Here is a 20,183-nt window from a genome sequence, read left to right as displayed (position 1 = left end):
CTACCCCTAACAGCTAGAAATTGATTTACTGTATCTACCACCCCTAGAAAACTACCCCTGCCAAATCACCGCCACGCCTACTCATGCGCAGATCCAACTTGGTTCTCGATCACCGCCCCTCCTACTATGGTGGTTTTCATGGTAGGTATTACAAGAACAGTATTTTTACAATAATACATTAATTTTTTTTCTTACTATAAAGAATTGTTTACAAGAAATGTAATCTATATTTTGATATATGAATCCGAATAATGCCCCCAATACTGATAATGATGATAATACCATGCATTAAAAGTTAAGTAAATTTAACGACTAAAATGTTTCAAAATCCTATTAAAGTTATTTTGTTATTCGTAGTATGTAAAGTAGAGTCTCAGTCGGTATTACTGAATTATTCGTTTGGGATTTGTATACATATTCAAATCGCGATGCTCTTAGGTTATGTCTTATTAACCGAATGTTCATTGCCTACGTAATGAATTGCTTGTACGGGTTGGGTGATTCAAGCAATGACCTCAAAATAGCTCTGATTGCACTGAGATGATTCTGATCATTAATATTTACCTCTATATGCATGAAGCTCCAACGAGATTGGGTTTGTTGCCAAATTAGTTTATGTTTATGATACAACATAGATTATACTATCATTAAATCTGCCAACCTAATGGTGGGGTCACTTGCCATTTAATAAAAAAAAATTGATTTTACTTTAATATTTTTTTTGTTTAGTAAACAGTTAAGAATGGTTTTTATTTTTAGATTCCTACTATTAGTTTACATTTGATATATTGTTGATACTTTTAATTCACAGTGACAAAAAAATTACAAATAAAAATAGCACAACGCCCAATGAAAATATAAAGAAAAGAAACAATACAGCTGCTTCATTAAAAAATATTACATATGAAAATATCACCCCCACCGGAGTAAACCTGCTTCTATTTGTGTGATTAGATTTCGACAAATATATTTCCTGCCTGATGTATTCCCTATTTAAATAACATTGAGTTTAGTGAGCACTTAGGTTTTCTGTCAAAAGGAAGATTATAACATAGTAGCTATGTATTTTCTTAAATATTAATAGCTTGGTATGAAATACAAAAAAGTTGTCAAATTTGATCTAAATACATGGTAATTAAATAAGAATGGGGCAAAACAAATATTCGTACATCTGTTTCTGTGATTTTAAACAGCTGATTGTTACAACAATGAAAAGGGCTTTCCAAAAGTTTGTATTGAAGAGGTTATGTTTTTTTTCCGAGTTGCTTTATTGAGTGGTACCACCACGAAGTCTGTCTACAAATGGTTACTAAAAAACAAGAAATAGCTATTTATGTAACTAGTGTGCGAAGTGGCACTTTGCTGCACATAATTCTGAACTGTAATAACAATTTATTAACAACTGGTATTCAACCTAACACTTATCCAACATTTAATTAACTTAAAGTGAATGACAGTACTTGATAGCAATACATCTTAAGATTTAATGCATTAATTGTAATTAATTAATTCAATTTAGATTAGTGTGGAGCTTAGTAATAATATGGATGTCCATATATAGCCAGTGTTATTACTAAGATTAATTTGCATATAGGACACGATATAACTATGACAAATTCATGGATAGTATTATCATGCTCTCATGTATTATATTACACTACAAGCTCTGTTGTGAATACCTACTGAAGGTATATATAGGCAATGGTAGTACACACAATCTCTCAGGTATTACTATTTAGTATAGGTACAATTTGAGTTGTTTAGTGCTTCTCAGTTATAAGAATTCGTAGTAAAAGTGAAAAGTCGATACACGTTGTACGTTTGGTTATCATGATAGGTTGAGCTTGGTCAATACAAATCTATATAAATAAAATTAGAGTTTTGTCTGTACATTGCTTAGAATAATGAACTTTTTGGTTATTTTTACATTTCATAGGTCAGAGAAACCGAATCAAACCTTATCTCAATTTCTGTCTGTCTGTCTGTCTGTCTGTCTGTCTGTCTATCTGTCATTCTCTTGGTAACGCTAAAATACGCACTTTATTACAACTACTCCTCAATAACTATAGCACTGTCCCGCCTGAAACTTATTTTCCAAATACTATACATATATGAGATGGTTTTAGACGTATTTCATCGAATATGAGACAGTTAGATATTTAACAGTAAACCCTTGAAAATCAAGTTTTTGTCGATTTTTGACGTGGAATTTCTGGAAGCCCATGTTAACCTTATGAGAAATGAAATTATTGAATCTTAACAGCTGTTTCAATTAAACAAGTTGGTTCTGTTCTGTGATGTTCAATAGCATTAAAGTTACAAGGATTACCAACAGGGTGCAGCACTAGCACTATTATTTCTTTTACATTTATGACAACAGCTAATTTGCAACCTGGAGGCGAGTGAGCGTAGCGAACGAGCTAACCTGAAGGCAAGTGAGCGTAGCGAACGAGCTAACCTGAAGGAAAGTGAGCGCAGCGAACGAGCTCCAACCCAAAGGTGAGTGAGCGTAGCGAACGAACTTCAACCAGGACGTGATTGAGCCATGCAAACGAGATCAGATAGTAAAAATAAAAGTAAGCCTACCGTTATAGGATCGACCGGCAGACACAGAGGTAATTTAACCTTTTATTGATTGTCATACCGATCCGGAACAACAAAAAACAACATAAAATGAAGCTATGTATAATAGTTTGGCCAGCATATCTTAAAATATGCAAACCAACTGCTGTTCGTTATATAAGAAGGTTTCAACTGAATATTATAAGATCCCCGTGCGTAGAACGGGTACACAGCTAGTCTTACATACAATGAAGATATTGTTTGATAGCCAGTGGGGATTATACAGATGGATATACTCTCAAACGAAAGAATATACACAGTGTCAATCGTTCCATGAAACCGGACAAACTTATTTTACAGTACTTATCAGCCGAAAATAAGTTACTAGTGTACCTGCATTAGCCTACAGGCGTTACTTAAAAAAAAGAAAAAAAACAGTTATAATTTCCGATGATTTCATAAAGAGTCGACTCAAAGATTATGGAAGTACTCACAATGTACATAACACTTCGATAATGGCCTAATCAATGTCTTGTTAATATCTTATCATTTTTTCAAAAGCTGATCTGGTTTTTTAGTGTATTACAAAATGTTGACCACTCATAGCCACCATAGGTTGTCTATAATAACGATTATAAATTTAAAAAAATATATATTTATATTTCTTCTACTTGATGGTGTTCTATGACTTTCCTATGCTTCCACAGTTTGAAAATCGGCTCTTTCAATGATTGCTCAATAAATGCAGCACAGTGATAATTCAGCTTTCTTTTTAGTATAATAAACTAATTGTAATGTAAACAAATATGTTCTTCATAAGGATAACATGGGAACTTTAAAAGCCACTGGGACAGAGCCGAAGGGACCTTAAAAAAATGTAAGTCCAGTTTGCAAATTTACACACCTAGACGAACATTTTGGTATATAAATATGTGGGGTTAAATCTTATAAAACAAGAAAGCCTTATTGTTTACATAGCCCAGTTGTATTAATAATATAGATTTTTATTTACGTGACTTGTATTGAATTCTCATAATTAAAAATTAAATTCATTAAATACTTAAATTATAAACTAAAAAAAAAAAACAAAAAATAATGAATTAAATTAGTCTTGAAAGAAACTACTTGGGCAGTACCCAAACGTTCCAAATAATTAAGCTTAATGGGTCAAATTAAGTCAACACAAATAGTTTTATGTACATTTGCCAACTATGGATCCAACCACTTCAATAAGTTATCGTTTTCAATAGGGAAATTTCATGATTATTTTCTTTTTAAGCATTTTATTACGAGTAAACATGATAATGCGAGTGTCATTATCATTGCCTTCACACTGGGACACAGTCCTGCAATTCTAAACCTGAATGAGATTGGAAAGTGTGTATTTATTGGAGAAATGTGTATTTTGAGCTTTACTAATAGGACCCGCTAATTCTTTCCACAAGGAAATTCATTAAAATACTAATGAACAAAGCCAATTATCATTGGCTTTGCTCAATGGGACAACTGTTGTGATTATAACCTTTGACTATTAATACAACAACTTCTGTATCCAAAAGTCAATGTTATAACCCAAAGTATAAATAATTATATGAATTTTCCGTAGTGTCACTCGGTATCAAATAATTATATACAGTTGTATTACCTTGTTGCTATACCTTGTTGTTACTGTATATAGTTTGCTATTACCTTTATGAACCTTTCTATTATATAAATAGTTTCTGTCAATTTGTTTGATATCGTTTCTGATAATTCTCTTTACGTAAACCAAACACTTTACCAGCAATGACGAGCCCGATGACGAGAAGGCTGAGGACGACGCTCCACCAGTTCCTGCCCTCACTGGCTCCAGGGTAGACGAGGTCCTGCAACAGAGGACGATTAGGAAATGTGGAGGACAACTGAAACATTATTTGAAGTGGTTGGCGTACAGTGCTGACAATAAGTTGGAATTAACTTGGTGATTGCCGATAAACCTGAGTTTAACATTTGACATTATTTCTTGTTTACGCCTGTTGCATTTACAAAGCAGTCATCAGAGGAACATAAGCGGCTTTAGAACGAACGTTCAAACCCATATGTTTTGTACGCATGTCGTACTGTTGAAAATTCAATTTTAAATTGTTGTCACAAAAAATTATATACGTGAGTTTACCAGCACATTTTGAAAAATATCTTACATTTACTAAAAAATTTATATTTGCATACATGCCGTAATTCTTGTTTTTACCATTTATTATTTTGCCCATACCAAAGGACTTCTAAGTGGTGCATCAGTTATCAAACAACAATATAAATTTCTTTAATAGTACTTTTACATAATACCAATATACCTCGATCAAAAAGCTATTGGAAATAATGTATTTTAGTAGTTTCAATGTAATTTAAATAAATAAAAAAATGGCACATACCAACGAATCAACAAACTTTAAAGCGCTCAGCACTTTCTAAACATTACTACATTTTGCAAATATAATAACAAAAATTAAGTCTAACAATTTACAGGCAGGTACAACATGCAGCCTTTGAAAGAAACAAGTTGTAGCCTACAAGGTAGAGCCATGCTAAGTCTAAGGTTGAGTTGTGAGGTTGGGGAAAGAGTCGGTATCATGCAAGGTTCCCCGGACTTAACGTAGGATCAGAAAATGTCACCCGGCTAATCCTTTGTACCCGACCCGCCTCTTTCCGCATTTATAGATTCTCTCCTTTCATATTTGGAGATTTCCCTGGAATACTTTATACGCGGCTTTGAACGATTTCACGGCCGTAACCACCGCCTCAAAAAACTGTTTTTATACAAGGACGATTTATGACTTTTGCGTGATTGGGGATAATTTTAATTAGTATGTAGGAAAGTTATTATTGATTTGGTAGCTTAACTGAGGTGAAAGTTGGAGTATAGTCTCTATGTAAAAATAGTTAATAAATAGGTTCTGCTTATTCTAATTACACAATTAATTCAATTTTGTAGTTTATTATATTAAGATAAGTGGTAGGGACATGGTATGAAGAAATCCAAATCATTAGAATTTGTTAGCGAATTCCCCATCTAGGGAATAAGCTATTACCGTAGTACTCATGGTAAGACCTGGACCCGGGACCGATTTACTTTTTCGTTGTGAGGTCCCTAGAGGCAAAAACCACCATCCGTTCAAATTCATATATATATTAGCACGATAAATCGAGCAAAAATCATCCGATTTTCATGAAATTTGGTATAAACGTGTAAACCTACATTTATTCGAACAAGTTTGCGAATCAGCATGATCGGACTGTGGGAACGGGGGTTTATGGGTAAAAATAGGGGTTTCCAATAAATTGTTCACCCTAAAAACACAAAATATGCTGTTACAATAATTATATTGAAAACGTTCCTGATTTTGAATGTAAACAACCTAATTTTTACATTTGATAAAAGTGTAATGCTGGGAGTTTAAGCACTGAAAGTTATTAGCTTAGCAAGATGCAGTTTATTCAAGTTTACTTGAATAAACCATGCATGCCGATTCTTTTACGAAGAATTTTTCCTTAGAGAAAAAATATTAGAAACTCTTTTGAAGCTATTATCTCAAGTTGAGGAAAAGAATAACCATTGGTGTGCGTGCAAAGACGGCGTTATGTAGATAAACGTGTTGAGAGAATCTGCGATAAGAATCAATTGAACACGAACACAGAAACCACAACACGCCATTTAGCGCGACAACATGTCCTACAATAACACCTAAATAATACACGAACAACGAACACTTACATACGATTTTGTGTTTTGTTAAAAAAGAATAGTATATCAGTCATTCAAGAAGTTTTATGAGAACTAAATTAGTATTTTCAAAATATAATCTTAATTTAAAATGTCACATAAGTATTCAATTTCAAAACTTTAGGGATATTTGCTAAAAAAGCAATCTCTTCGTATTACAACCTGTTAATAGTCAATGGTTCCACACACGAGTCTATGGCCCACGTGGACGGCGAATGTAGGGTTAAAAGGACAGTTTAATGGGAATAATGGCTATTTTAGCATCCTGCTTTGATAAAGTTATTGTATGAAATAATGAGTTCATTTAAATTCATAGAAAGTGTTTAAACTAAAGCTATTTCACGTTTTCTATGTTCAAGAGAAATCAAACAATTAATTGTTTTTCAATATTGCAAAAAATGTTCTTGTGATACTTAGATAATCTTGGTATAGATGTTGAAATTGGCGTTACTACAGATTTAATTATACTTAACATTACTCACTGATACTACTACTGATTTCCTCCAAGTGTCTAGCATCAAGAAAATTACGAGCTGTATAACACATTGGAGTTTAGGGGATTATAAAGTGTGGGTCCAAATTACAAACGGAAGGATACATGAAAAATTGTGCATTCTTTAAAGTTTAAAAGGAAATTATCTATAAATCCACGATTAATAATTAAGAAATGTTTTACACTAACTACCGTTCTATAGTCAAGTTGGCCATGCTAACTACCTTGGCGAATTACAACAAAGAGCAATCTACTTAAGCTAATTATCTTAATACTACACTTTTACTACCTCGTCGTGCAAGGTTCAGATACCTTACCCACTTATAACACCATGGTGAACCAACTTACGTAATCCTTGCGAGCTATTTACCCTTTTCCCTATGGAAACTATACTAAGAACAAATCTAGTGCTGAAAAATATTACATTCACATTCATTCATTAAGTCCGAACTGGGGTAAGAGTGACAGAATAGACTAAAACATTCATTTTTTTTGTTTGGCAAACACTAATATGCATTTCCGTGACTAGATGTGATGATAAACTAATATAAATATAATATAATATAATATTAAAAAGGGTATTGTGTAAACAATATTCAAAATAATTTACACTAATTTAAAGTTTCAGTGTAAATAGTAATCTAGTTATTAGGGGAAATACCTAAGGTTGAATTTTTAGTTATTTAGAAATCGTTTTAAAGCTTTAAAATCAAATTTTCACTCAGATAATGATATATGATTTAAATTTCAAATACAACAGTTCAGTCAGTTAATACTCAAAGAATTATTTTGATCTGCCAAAGGATCTTTGTGAGTTTACTTTCGTTGAACCGACATGAAAGCCGGCCAACATTTTGAATACATTGCCTCTAGGCGACACTGTATATTTGGTATGTTTAGTTTTAATACGTTGTCCCTTAGATGAATGGAGGATGGATGCTGCAACATATCCAAAACGCCGGTAGGGTTTTTCATCAATTAATCGACGCGGTATTCTCGCGAAGAGTATTGGACAGTCTGACTCAGACCGCGAAAAAATACCTTATAATCATTGCAATCTTTGGCACTTATGTACATTTATAGAAAAATACTTTTACGCCACACTACATCATTTTGACGAACTTCCCACGCAAGGTTTTTTTAGTCCAGAAAACAGCTGTTTGCCGCCAGCTTAACCAAATGGGGTTTCATTACGTACTACTGTACTGTAATGAGTTTTACCGGATACCAATCAGCTGATTATACTGTATTTGGGAGACAATGAGTGGTTATAAACAAAAACATAACCTCTCTTAGAGGTTATGACTAGTGATTTTTTGTCCTTTAGTTTGTGGTAATATAAGGATTTGTACAGATTTAGTAGTATGGCGTAAACTATCGTACATCACTCGAATCCAAAATGTGTTTACCGGACTTGTATGGTAATCCCGTACTCGACTTCGTCTCGCACGGGAACGACAACACTCGTCCGGTAAACACTCTTTTTCAGGACTATACTATTATTTGAAGTGTCTTTAAATCGTTGATAATTTTAATTAGTATAGTAAATAAAATGAATTGACTTTTAGAATTTTCTGAAAATGTTAATATTCAAGTCTGTGTGTGATGGAGAAAATAGAGAATCATGACCCAAAATGCAACGAGCAAGATTATAAATGTATACTTGTTGGGGTTAAGGGCATGATGCTAGTGAGAGGGTCATGCTAAGGGTTGAAACCTACCTCATCGGTCTCCTGACCAGGCTACAACATACAACCAACATGTTTAGTACCTTCCACCACTTGAACAACAAAACGTATGTTTACTCTAGCAAATATAGGAGTTACTTGTAGCATTTATGTGACTCAATATAGATCTTCAAAACTATATTGAGTCATACGCATATGATAAACAGTCGTCGGACATCAAATCTCGCTGATGTTAATCAATGTAGAGTAGCATACTTAATTTGAGCTATTTTCGAAGCCATTCCTTTATCTGTTGAGTATCTTATAAGATTGTGAGGAATGTTATATTCCATCATAGGGACAAAAATACATTTTTGGGTTGCGTGCTCAAAGATAATTTGTAATGGAGCCACACAAATTGCACTAATAATTGAGGAATAATTGGAACAAGTACCGGTAAGGAACCCTCGATATTTACGCACTCTCTAGTGAAATACGTATTTTCTACGTACAACTATTTTTATGCATACATATCTGTGAACAGGCAACAGTAGCCCAATCACCAGGGACAACCGTCTTCCTACAGTACAGTAACAGAACCACAGAGCGCGATTTATACTGTATTAGCGTCAATTTTATTTTACAATGACTTTAATTCGTTGACCAGACTAATTGTTCCATAGAGTGGGTAACCTGCAAAAATAGTCCATATATCCTATACTATTCTATAGGTGAATGAAGTAAGGAACACGACTTTGGTCTCAGATTTAAAGTAGCTTGTGCTTGGTTGCAATGCTTGAGCTTGCTGGAGACCCTAATTTATGGAAAACCCTCGAAAATTTAAATTGAAAACACTGAAAGGAACACTATTAACCTTGGTAGATGACACCTTGGTAGATGAATTGGGAACAAGGGAGAATAAAATACGTGGGAAAATAAGTTTACAGTTTTTCTCTTTCTATAAACTAAAAACAATTTGGGAAAGCCGGAAAAGAACTGTTTGTACAAGTTATAAACGATAACTTTAATCAGGATACAAAAACTAGGTACAATTAAATGACGTTTGGAATTAAATTGTCAACAAATAACATAATTAATGTTGCTCGTTTGGAATTTCCGTGTATATTGAATAAGAATTTGAAAATGGGTTATCTTTAGTCAGAGTAAAGTATTGATTGAATTGAAATACTAAGTACATTTTTAAAATCACCTGTACTGTTTAAAAAAAAATTGCATACTTTTAGAAAGTTTAGGAAAAAGTCAACAGCATCTCGATCTAATCTTAGACCGTCTGATGAGATGTCTGAGAGATATTCATACTTTAAAACATTTCTATTGTAGTGGTATTATAAAATAATTCTCAGCGCAAATTAATATTAAAATGTATTTTCTAAAAAAGTTATTGAATTATAGCAATTATTATAAACTTAACAATAAACTTATTTAAAGATTGAATGGTTATACAGGGCCATCTAGAGATAAAGATTTTCGGGGTTCGACTTAAGAAACTTTTAAAACAAATGACTAAAACAAAGTAGGAAAGAATAGTAGTCTGTGAAATAAGCTTGTAAGGTTAAGCTGCATTGAGGGGTCAAGTCAGTTCTCTAAAGGTCATCCCCATTCCTACAATGAGGTCATCAGCAGTTTTATAAATCCCTCGGGGAAGCTACAAATATCCTGACATTTCATATTGTCTTTGGATACTTCTCATCATATTGTAATATTTGGAACCTATTTTGTTAGTCTAATTATTCGGGTGTACTGGTGTTGACGGAATATTTTTATATTGGGGATGAAAATTAAGGTAAATTGTAGTTATGCCCTCATCTCTTTAGTTGTATTACTAGGGGAAAAGCGAGAGTTAGATGGATAGTTTCATTTGAGCAAAATTATTTTAAATTTGGTGAAATAATAAGAAATAAAAAGTAATAGATTATAAATGAATCCCGCAAAATACAGGGAATAAAAACATCTTAAAACTGTATTTAGAGGATTATAAGGATAATGTATTAAATGAGAAGTAAGTTTAAAATATGATAAAAATTTCGGAAGGGGTAAAAATATTTAATAAACTAACTGGAATGGCAAAACAAACTCAATAAGTATTTTTTGTTGTATTAAATCATTGGGCTTTAAACATTATTGCAAAAAATACAAAACACAATATATAGGAAACTATCTAAAAGATTATAATACCTGTAGTACTGTGATTTCGAGCAACATGTACACTAGTTGCTGATAAAAAGTTGTTATAAACAAATTCACTAACACTAATAATACATACACGAATGCATCAATAATTTTTGGCAAGTGACGCTACTGATAGTGGGCGTGTGAGTTTAGGGGGTGGGGGATGGCAGATTAGGGGTCACTATGATTTGTTTACATTTTTTATCCATGTGTTTTTGTTCGTGTATTCTGACGACTCTTAACAACCCCAAAACCAGCTGAACCTTGGATTAAAACCGAATCACTTAACAGTACTACCAGCATTTTTTACACAAAAAGGCGATATAAGGACTAAAAATTGTTAAAAAGAACACAAATACAAAGGCGGAGAACAACTCACCATAACCGAAATATAATCCAAACGAACCGAGTTGGGCGAAAAAATAAGTTCTAACAAAGTTCAGCCCTTAAATTACAAATGCTGGCAATGTTCCTTTATTATGTTCAAACAAGCGAATGCGGTAATTAGTGTTATAACCGAGATATTCTGTGGAGAATACGTTGTTAGCAACCCCATTTGTTTCCGGGTTGCTATGCTCGGTGGGAGGGGGGGGGCAAATAATTGCATTAGATCATCTCTGTTATGTATCCCGCGTAGGGACTGGTTCAATTTGCCGGTCTGATGAATTTACTATCTTGCACTAGAATGGATGGAGATAATAAATTCTTAATTTAGTTTCAATTGATAAAAGGAATTTTACCACAATGATGATAGGCATGTCCTAATGATGATTTTGAGGAATCTTTTCTAAATTTCCATTACATTAGGCATTGTATTACTTACTACTACTTTCGTGCTAAATTGAGACCTCAACTTGGATTTATTATAAAAATATAAGTATTTTTCTATCGTTAGACTACTATTAGCAAGAATATCCCTCTACATTATTAATTTAAGAAGTTATTTTATTCAAACTATGGGGGGGTGATTCAAGGTTCCTAGTTTTATCTTAAGAAACAACACAAACCGTTTTCACAACCAATCACTGTGTACTATAACGCGAGTATGTATTTTGACTATTTGTTTGGTGTTCTACAGAAAGAAATAAACTAAATTTGCAAAACGTGTTGAGGATCCTACAGAATATCCTGATAGAATATACAACCAGTGTGTACAATTAAGCGAGTATGTGTTTTGACTGTTGTATGTTCGGTGCTTCACAGAAAGCTGTAATTCTCAGTCGGATTGTGAGTATTCTTGTATTGTCTGCCTCCATTGTCTCTCTTCTGAGCATGTTTCATTCTTCTCCCTGCCTTTGCAGCAAAGCTTTCTCGTATCACTGTATACGCCGTGATTACTGGATGTATGAACACATTTTTGTAGTGTAAAAAGATAATCGTGTGAAGAAACAATACTGTAAAACACAATAAAAAAAATTTTAAAATATAAAAAAATGTTTAAACCAAAGTATTTGAAAGTTTCACTTTAGTGTTGAGTGATATATACAGGGTTAGTAAAAAGTCTGGAGACCCCCTGTTAATTTTTTAACGGCCCATACTAGAAAAACTAAACTCAGCACACCTTTATGGCATGCTATGAAGTACCTTTTGGGCATAACCGCCACTTGGTGTACATCAAAAATTTCAAACGGTAAGACCCATCGAGTGACCCCTCATTTTGAAGGTAAAAGAAAGCTAACAACGCAAACTAGAGGTCTCTATCTCAATCCAGTAAAAGATGGCAGCTAATTGAAATTCTCAGAAGTTAAATTTAACTTACAGCTTTCCAAGTCTGGAGACCCCCTGTAAATTTTTTAACGGCTCACACTAGGAAAACTAAACTCTACACACCTTTATGGCAAATTATGAAGTACTTTTTGAGCCTAATTGCTACTTGGTTTCCAAACCCAAAATGGGGGATTTTGGGGGAAACTCGAAAACTTTAAATGCTAAGCCCCGAGTGATGCCTCATTTTGAAGGTCGTGATAAAAAAAACTAACAACACAAACTAGAGGTCTCTATCTTAAAACAGTAAAATATGGCAGCCAATTAGATATAAAATTGCAAGTAAATCCTGATTTCTAAAGATTTCAATCAGCTCCCATTTTAAGCTACCGATTGAGGTTTAGAAGCTTATGTTATCTTGAGAGGAGCCCAGAGGCATTTATATGAATCTTTAAAAATAAAATCATTATTTTGGCATTATGCGCAAATAATATAAATAATAGTTGGGGTCAAGCTTTAAATTCGTAAAAAAGACTTAAACAAATGCACATTTTTACATGAAAGTTCAAGATATATATTTGTAATTGCACTTGATCAGCACAATATTCAGCATTTCTTGAGTAAATTTAAGACCATTATTTACATTACAATAGCTCAATCTATCCACATTGATCTAAGTCCAAAACAGCCTACGACAACGCACATTGAAAGCTTACAAACTAGGTTTACAACTGAATAAGCACAGTTACAGTATAATTATGTTACGAAATTGCGTTTCAAATAAAGAAAATCCCTTCATTTTGTGTACATACTCTTATTCCTTCGCACAATAACTTGTACTATTTTAGGTGTTAATAGACGTATTTTTGACACATTCTGTAAAATTCACTTTTGCAAGTTCTACACAATTCACTTAATCTAAATATTTGCAACCTAATAAAACACTATTTTCATAAACAATTCTCTCAATCAATGTTTGAATAAGAGGAAGTTTTATGCATTTTGAAGGTCAAAGCCACTTTAACATTTCTAAGTGGGATTGATCACCAAATCAGACCGCTATTTAATTATTACCATGTAAAAAAATATTTACCCTTTTTCACAGTTATACAATCATAACTATCATTGTTAAACATAACCCAACTTTCATTCAATAGAGTTTGTGGTTTAACGGATTCTGGCCAGTTTTAATAAACTAAAAAACCACCACACAATACCACACTTCAACTACACTTTAATTTTATTAACTTAAAAATTGTTTTACGAAACAAAACAAAACATATATTAAAGTTTGAAACGCATTTCCGTAAACATATATAAATACTCAACACTATTACATACTCTTACAAATCACTATAACAACACAAAATGACGTAATAATAATATTTTCTTATTTTTTGCAATGATTTGTCAAACCAGGACAACAAGACGATGGCGGTAGTCATTAGACCTTCCACTTCTACACACTTGAACAGTTCCATATTCAACGGGCATTTACATATTCCCCCACTCGGTGGCCTCAGACGCCTCAGACAACCATCTTAATTAAATTGAATCAATTTAATTCACTGCTAGACCTTATTGCATTTTAATTAAATCAGAAAATTGCTTTAATTAGTTTGTTTGACAGCCATATTAATTTTATGCGTCATAGTAATACAACCAAATATTATTTTAAATATTTGTAATTATTAAATCACTATAGTTCATATTCGTTGTATTAAATGAACTAGTTAATTTTGCAAAGATTTGATTAATTTATACTCATGTATTTGTACAGGGCCGTATTACCTGTGATATTTTAGTTCTACTATTAAATATTACTAAGCTTTTATAACAATTAATGAAATTGCTAAATTTGTTAATTTGTACTGTCCGAATCTATAGTTTTACTTATTTATAATCTCATGAATCAACATTGCAGATAGCAGATAATTGTTTTGATCCATTCTATTTACCTGTATATTAAATTAATTTAATATTCTTGATGTTATATAATTTATTATTCGTTTTAGTAGGCATTATTCAATACTCGAAACGGTTAATCTATTGTTGCTAAATGTTTGATTTTTTAAGACATGAAAAAATTAAACCCCCAAAGATCTTAGAAGTTACTAAGCAGTTGTTGGTATTGAACAAGTTATGTTATTTCAATAGTTAACAAGTTTTGTTTTTTTAAATAGTTAAAATCTCTTAAGTTTGGTAATATAAGTATTTATTTTTTATTTGGTCCTAGTGTATTGTATTATTGGAATGCTGTTTGGCTAAATATTATTAGTTATTCTAAGTTTACTTTTGGTGATATTTAATTGTTTTTGTAATACAAACCAACATCTCCATTGTCACTTCCTTTTGCCCTCTTAAGTTTAAACATCTTAGACTACCCCATGACCAATTCTACGACCATCGACTGACCTGTGCCTTTTTGGAGCGAGGATCTGCGACCTGGACTATGTCTTCCGGCGGCAGTCGCCAAGAGTTGCGTTCTATGGCCGCGTGCATGGCGACCCTGCAACACCATAAAACACCATCAACCACCATAAAACAGCACCATCCATCACACAATCAACTTCCATAAAACAGGATCTATTAACAGGATGCATTACCAACCTCCATACCTCGCTACACCACAAGACGACATCAACTACCAATCAAATACCCCCACAGCAGCAAACCTGTAGACCAAGTGACTTTCCATTTGCCTGATCAGATTTTCACTACCATGCGACCTACGACAATAAATAATTTCCAATATGGGAAATTTGCTAAATCACCATCAACCACCTTAAAAGCACACCATGAACCATAAAACACCATCATCCATGTTTTATATTAGTTTTTTAATATGTTATTTTTAAGAAATTAACAATAACTATTGATTTTACATTATTTATTTTGTATACAAGTCGGGCTCCAACCTTCTATATCACTACATTTAATGGTTTTATTATCTTAGTAAATTAGAAAGTAACTGTTAAGATTTAAACCTGAGCATTCCCACAATGAATGGAAAAGATAATCTTAATGGGACACAAAATAATAACTCCACAGCCTAAATAGATTTTCAATTAAAACCCATATTACTTTCGGTGCATCAACTTTTTATCAAAACTTTACTTGTATATACCTACTCCAATCAAGATTTGAGAAGTGACGCCAATCACGCATAACTATTCCACCAGAGTAAATGTAGGTATGCAGGTACCCTGAGTTTTCAAGTCTGCAAACCTTACTAATGCTTTTTATATTACGATTTTTTTGTATAGGAATATACCATCAGAGATTAGAGATCAACAGGTTTCTCCTCCAGTTTTTAAAAGTTCGGTAAGCATTTGGCTGTCGGAGATTGGGCTCGATCAGTCTGAGACACTTATCAGTTCAGTATACAATACCTAACAATAATTAATACACAAGTACACCGAACAATATTTAGCGTACAGACATCAGTAACTGCAACTCCATTCACTCAACTACCTTAGCATTATCTGTTCCTGTAGCTGTCTCATAGCTTAGTTGTAAATAATATTTTGATTAATTTAGTTTTAATTTTTATATTATTTCTAATTTGTAATAGAGCTCGTCCTGCGCACAGGTCTTTTTCGGCCTATGCGGGACTATTGTTCGTATTTTGTATGCATATATTGTTAACAATTTTTTGAAATAAAACAGATTTTGATTTGATTTGATTTGAACTCATCGCTGAATAGCTAATCAAAACCAAAGTGAGAAAAACAAACTGAAATTTTTTTATTGAGAAATAATCTCTCCCACACTTATAGAACTTATGAAACTTGCAGAACTTTTGGAAAGAAATAAACTACAACTTACTAAATAAGACACATAAACTTGGACTTGGATGATGGGAAAAGTTGGAAAGTTCTCCATCATAAACCACTGACCAGCCAGAGACGACGGTCCGCAGTTCTCGGTTTGGTTTGAAATCATTTATGGATGTCTGGTTTCAGAATCAAACGGAAATTAAAAATGTCAACGTTGCAAATGAAGTAAGTGAGTTATTTCTGATTATTGAAATAAATTAAAATCTGTCACGGTCAGGGGTTTGTTCGCTAATGTAAAATAAGTGTGCCAAAGAAAAGTTTTAAATAACCTTCGAGCTATGTCTGTAGTAAACGTTTAGGTTCTTACTCTGTATAAAGGTGAATTTATGAGTCCTCTCTTCACTCAACTTATTTCGAAATTGCTTAAAAACCCGATTATATTTATTGTGGCATGCGTGTATTGTATTTACTAAAAAACGCCCGAAAAAACATTTATCACTTCCTAGAATATTTTAACGTATTCAAACCAAATAAGTAGTTATTGTAAACCTAAAAGAGTTGCCTCATATTAACATATCTCTCTTGATAGATGCTCTCGGTTTTCCTGAATAATAATAAAGGCAAACGTATTATTGGCGAATGTATATATTCCTTGCATTATTGTGGATCATATTTAAAAAGAATATAGCATACAAACCCCACAATTTAGAAAGAATTAAACAAACGCCATCCCAAGTGTAAGTTAAGGGTCTGAATTGTAAAACAAACAGTTACTTCAAGGAAGAAAAGGCTGTAGATTACCCTCAGGCAATAAGCAAAGTCTATTATCTTACGTTAATTACAATCATCCGATGTTGTAATCGACTGAATCGGAACTTGACGAGCTCTGAGCTATGATTTCCAAGTCTTTCCTCTGTTTCCTTTAAGCATTTCCTGCGGTATTTTAATTACAGAAATAATTGGATGATTATTTAATATTTTAAATCGGTTGGAAGTAGAAACCGAATTTGTATTGATCCCCAGTGCCATAAGAAGTGGTGTTAAATATTCAACAAAGAACTTTAATGTGTATCGTATAAAATAATTCTGCCTGTCAACAATTAAATCTCACCTTAGTTCAAAAATCAAACAATTTTAACTTTTATTAAAAAAATAAGGTTAAATTAAATCTCCAATAATCCCTAAGTAAACAATCAGTAGAATACATCTTGTATAGTCACGTTTTAGGTGTAGAATATTTAAAAATAGAATGGAATACCGAAACATTCGTTCAATTACTATCGATGACACTATATATAATATTACGGATATGTAGTTTCTTTTGTGTTTTTCTATCTTTCGCAAACGCTATCATCAGGCATGCTTACTCTATGGATTTATCAGTGGTTTGTTAGTTAGGCCTAAACATGTTTCACTTATATTTTTAAGGACTTTAAAGATCCAAAATTTCATTATTTCTTTTGATTGGCACAGACATTCAGAATAGGTAAAAAGTGTCAAAAAGTTAAATTTGAAGTCCAACTCACAACAAAATCTTTTATCCTGTCAACCTGACCAATTATTTAACAGGGCCTTAATCCACAACAGAGGGGCGCTACTCGGACACCAGCCTTTCATTATAGTCACATTTTAGACATAATAGAAAATTCTAAAACTTATTTGTTTACCAACTGCTATCCCCATTCCCCCAAATATATCATTTTAGATCTTTATTTGTTTGCTTTCTTTCCTCGCTACAAATCTATAACAGCATTAAGCTGTGAATCATCTGCAAGAAAGCTTTAGCGGACTAGAGAAAAAGTGGTTGCATGGCTAAAAGCCAAGCAGACGGACTAAGTTGCCTATTGTTGTTACAACCCTTTACAACAGACTCGGTAGAACTGGCTTTGGTGCTTAATGGACTCAGCACACAATGAGTTCTGTCTATGAATGCAGGCGACTTAAACTATCAAGAAAATACAAAATATAATAGTTAGCCAAACAACTAAGTGATCAGGTAATATTTGTACACAAAATTCCGAGTATTATATGCTTTCTGAAAGTCAACAAATATCAGTTTAAAATATAGATAAATTAAAATATAGAATTCGATTAGGAAAGTATTTACGATTAGTATACAGGGTGTCCCGGAACTCTCTACCAATATTTTAGGGCATTGCTCCTGGGTAAGGACCATAACTAAATATCATATTTAAACTGTCCGGAAGTCCTTAGTTACTCACACAGCCGCCATTTTGTTTTTTTCAGTTATTAATTATTTTCTAAAGAATAGTTAAACGTACGAAATAGAAACTTTGCACAAACGTTTATGACAACTATACAAAGCTACAAAAAAATTATGATGATTTTTCAAATTCATAAAACAAAATGGCGGCCATTTAAAATTTTTGTAAAATCAATGGTTTTTGAGTTATTTAAGAAAGAAAATTTTAAATGGCCGCCATTTTGTTTTATGAATTTGAAAAATCATCATAATTTTTTTGTAGCTTTGTATAGTTGTCATAAACGTTTGTGCAAAGTTTCCATTTCGTATGTTTAACCACTCTTTAGAAAAAAATTTATAACTGAAAAAACAAAATGGCGGCTGTGTGAGTAACTAAGGACTTCCGGACAATTTGAATATGATATTTAGGTACGTTTCTTACCCAGGATCAATGCCCTAAAATATTGGTAGAGAGTTCCGGGACAACCTGTATAATTGAACTTTACGTCGATGGATTCATTTTATGAGGCCTTTTTTTTCGTGGTACAGTAAATAACACTAATCCTAGTGGTTACCAAGGACAATTCAAGGTTACCGTTGGTCCAAGGATTTATTAACCTATCACTATGGCACAATTATCTGCTGGTCCCTTCAAAAAATAGGTTTAATGTTTCAAGTGCGTTTCCCTAGTGTTTCCCTAGTTGATGAAGAGGTTTGCAGTTATAGAGCTACTCCAATCAAGTGCGGATATTCAGTAATGAGACATTGTCATGAAGGTGGTGGAATATTTCAATTTAATTAATCGTTTTTTTAATCAAAGGCATTCAAGCAGTTCCTGGTCAATCAACAATGAATAAATCAGCACTACCGTCCAATACGTTTGAAAACATCATTAATTAATTCATGAATTAATGTTCTATCAGTGTGTGTATTGATATTGATATTGATTATATTATTTGTCATTATGTACATAGGAGGAAGTTATGTACTCACGCATGCACAAGAGATATATTTTTACAATATTGAAAAAAAGAATAACTGTACAGTATTATCCTGAAGGTGTTTCCTTTTGTTATCCAAAACCACTTGTACACACAACAACTGTACACTTGTACTGTTATTTTCTTAATTAAGGTAAAAAAGCCATCACAAAAAATCTTATTATGAAGGATTACAGTTTCACTTAAAGGGCTTTTTAGCTTTTTAGCTATGGCAAAGGGAAAAAATTAATCCGCGATTCGCAGATGATAAAAATAAATATTTTAACAAAAATATGAATCAGGTAATACTTTACTTCTTTACCTAAAAAAAAAAAAAAAAAAACAAACTCCAGTCACCTCATTTTAAATGTACACATCTATTATATTATTAAAGTGATACAATCAAATTTTATGTAAACAGTTAAGGCCATTTACCAAATAAAAATATATGCATATGTCACATCAAAATGAAGCTTAGAGTGTGTAGATTTGCCGAAAAGTATTGATGTGGACGAATTGCCTAAGGGCTCTGCCCCACAGGCTGATTTCCAAAGGGCTACGCCTGGCATGCTTCCAAAGTTTAATAGCTATTTACATTACAAGTGTAGTAAGAGCGTTTTTACATCACGCAGGTGAAAGTTGTGCAACGAGCGAAGCGAGTTGCATAATTTACCTAAGTGATGTAAACACGCTCTTGCGTAACGTGTAACGTACAAGATTTTACCTGACCCGACAATATACAGGAGGTTACGAACAATATTTTTCATTACCCATTTCACTCATCTTATAACAGTAAGGTTCATTTACAAACAAAAGCTAGGTTAGGAAAATTCTCCAAAACATAA

The 20,183-nt window shown here is 32.8% G+C and overlaps 1 protein-coding gene across 4 annotated transcripts in view; it reads right to left on the bottom strand.

Annotated features, from left to right (window-relative positions):
• Positions 1-20,183, bottom strand: part of LOC129001759 (inactive dipeptidyl peptidase 10) — a 120,665-nt gene that overhangs the window by 39,267 nt on the left and 61,215 nt on the right. For 2 of the 4 annotated variants that reach the window (XM_054429195.1, XM_054429196.1), the window contains 3 exons: positions 14,792-14,885; positions 8,537-8,557; positions 4,343-4,427 (listed from right to left, as the gene is read on the bottom strand). In XM_054429195.1, the coding sequence (XP_054285170.1) occupies positions 4,343-4,427; positions 8,537-8,557; positions 14,792-14,878 (193 nt within the window). In that variant the 5' untranslated portion in view covers positions 14,879-14,885. The remainder of the gene's footprint in view (positions 1-4,342; positions 4,428-8,536; positions 8,558-14,791; positions 14,886-20,183) is intronic. The other 2 variants (XM_054429197.1, XM_054429198.1) reach the window with 1 other exon arrangement.

This window comes from Macrosteles quadrilineatus, unplaced genomic scaffold, assembly GCF_028750875.1.
Source record: "Macrosteles quadrilineatus isolate MER2022 unplaced genomic scaffold, UCM_ALF_1.0 Scaffold_8__2_contigs__length_117827958, whole genome shotgun sequence".
In the NCBI taxonomy this organism is placed as follows: Eukaryota; Metazoa; Arthropoda; class Insecta; order Hemiptera; family Cicadellidae; genus Macrosteles; species Macrosteles quadrilineatus.
The sequence above is the reverse complement of the archived record's forward strand: the minus strand, read 5'-3'. Positions and strand labels throughout refer to the sequence as shown.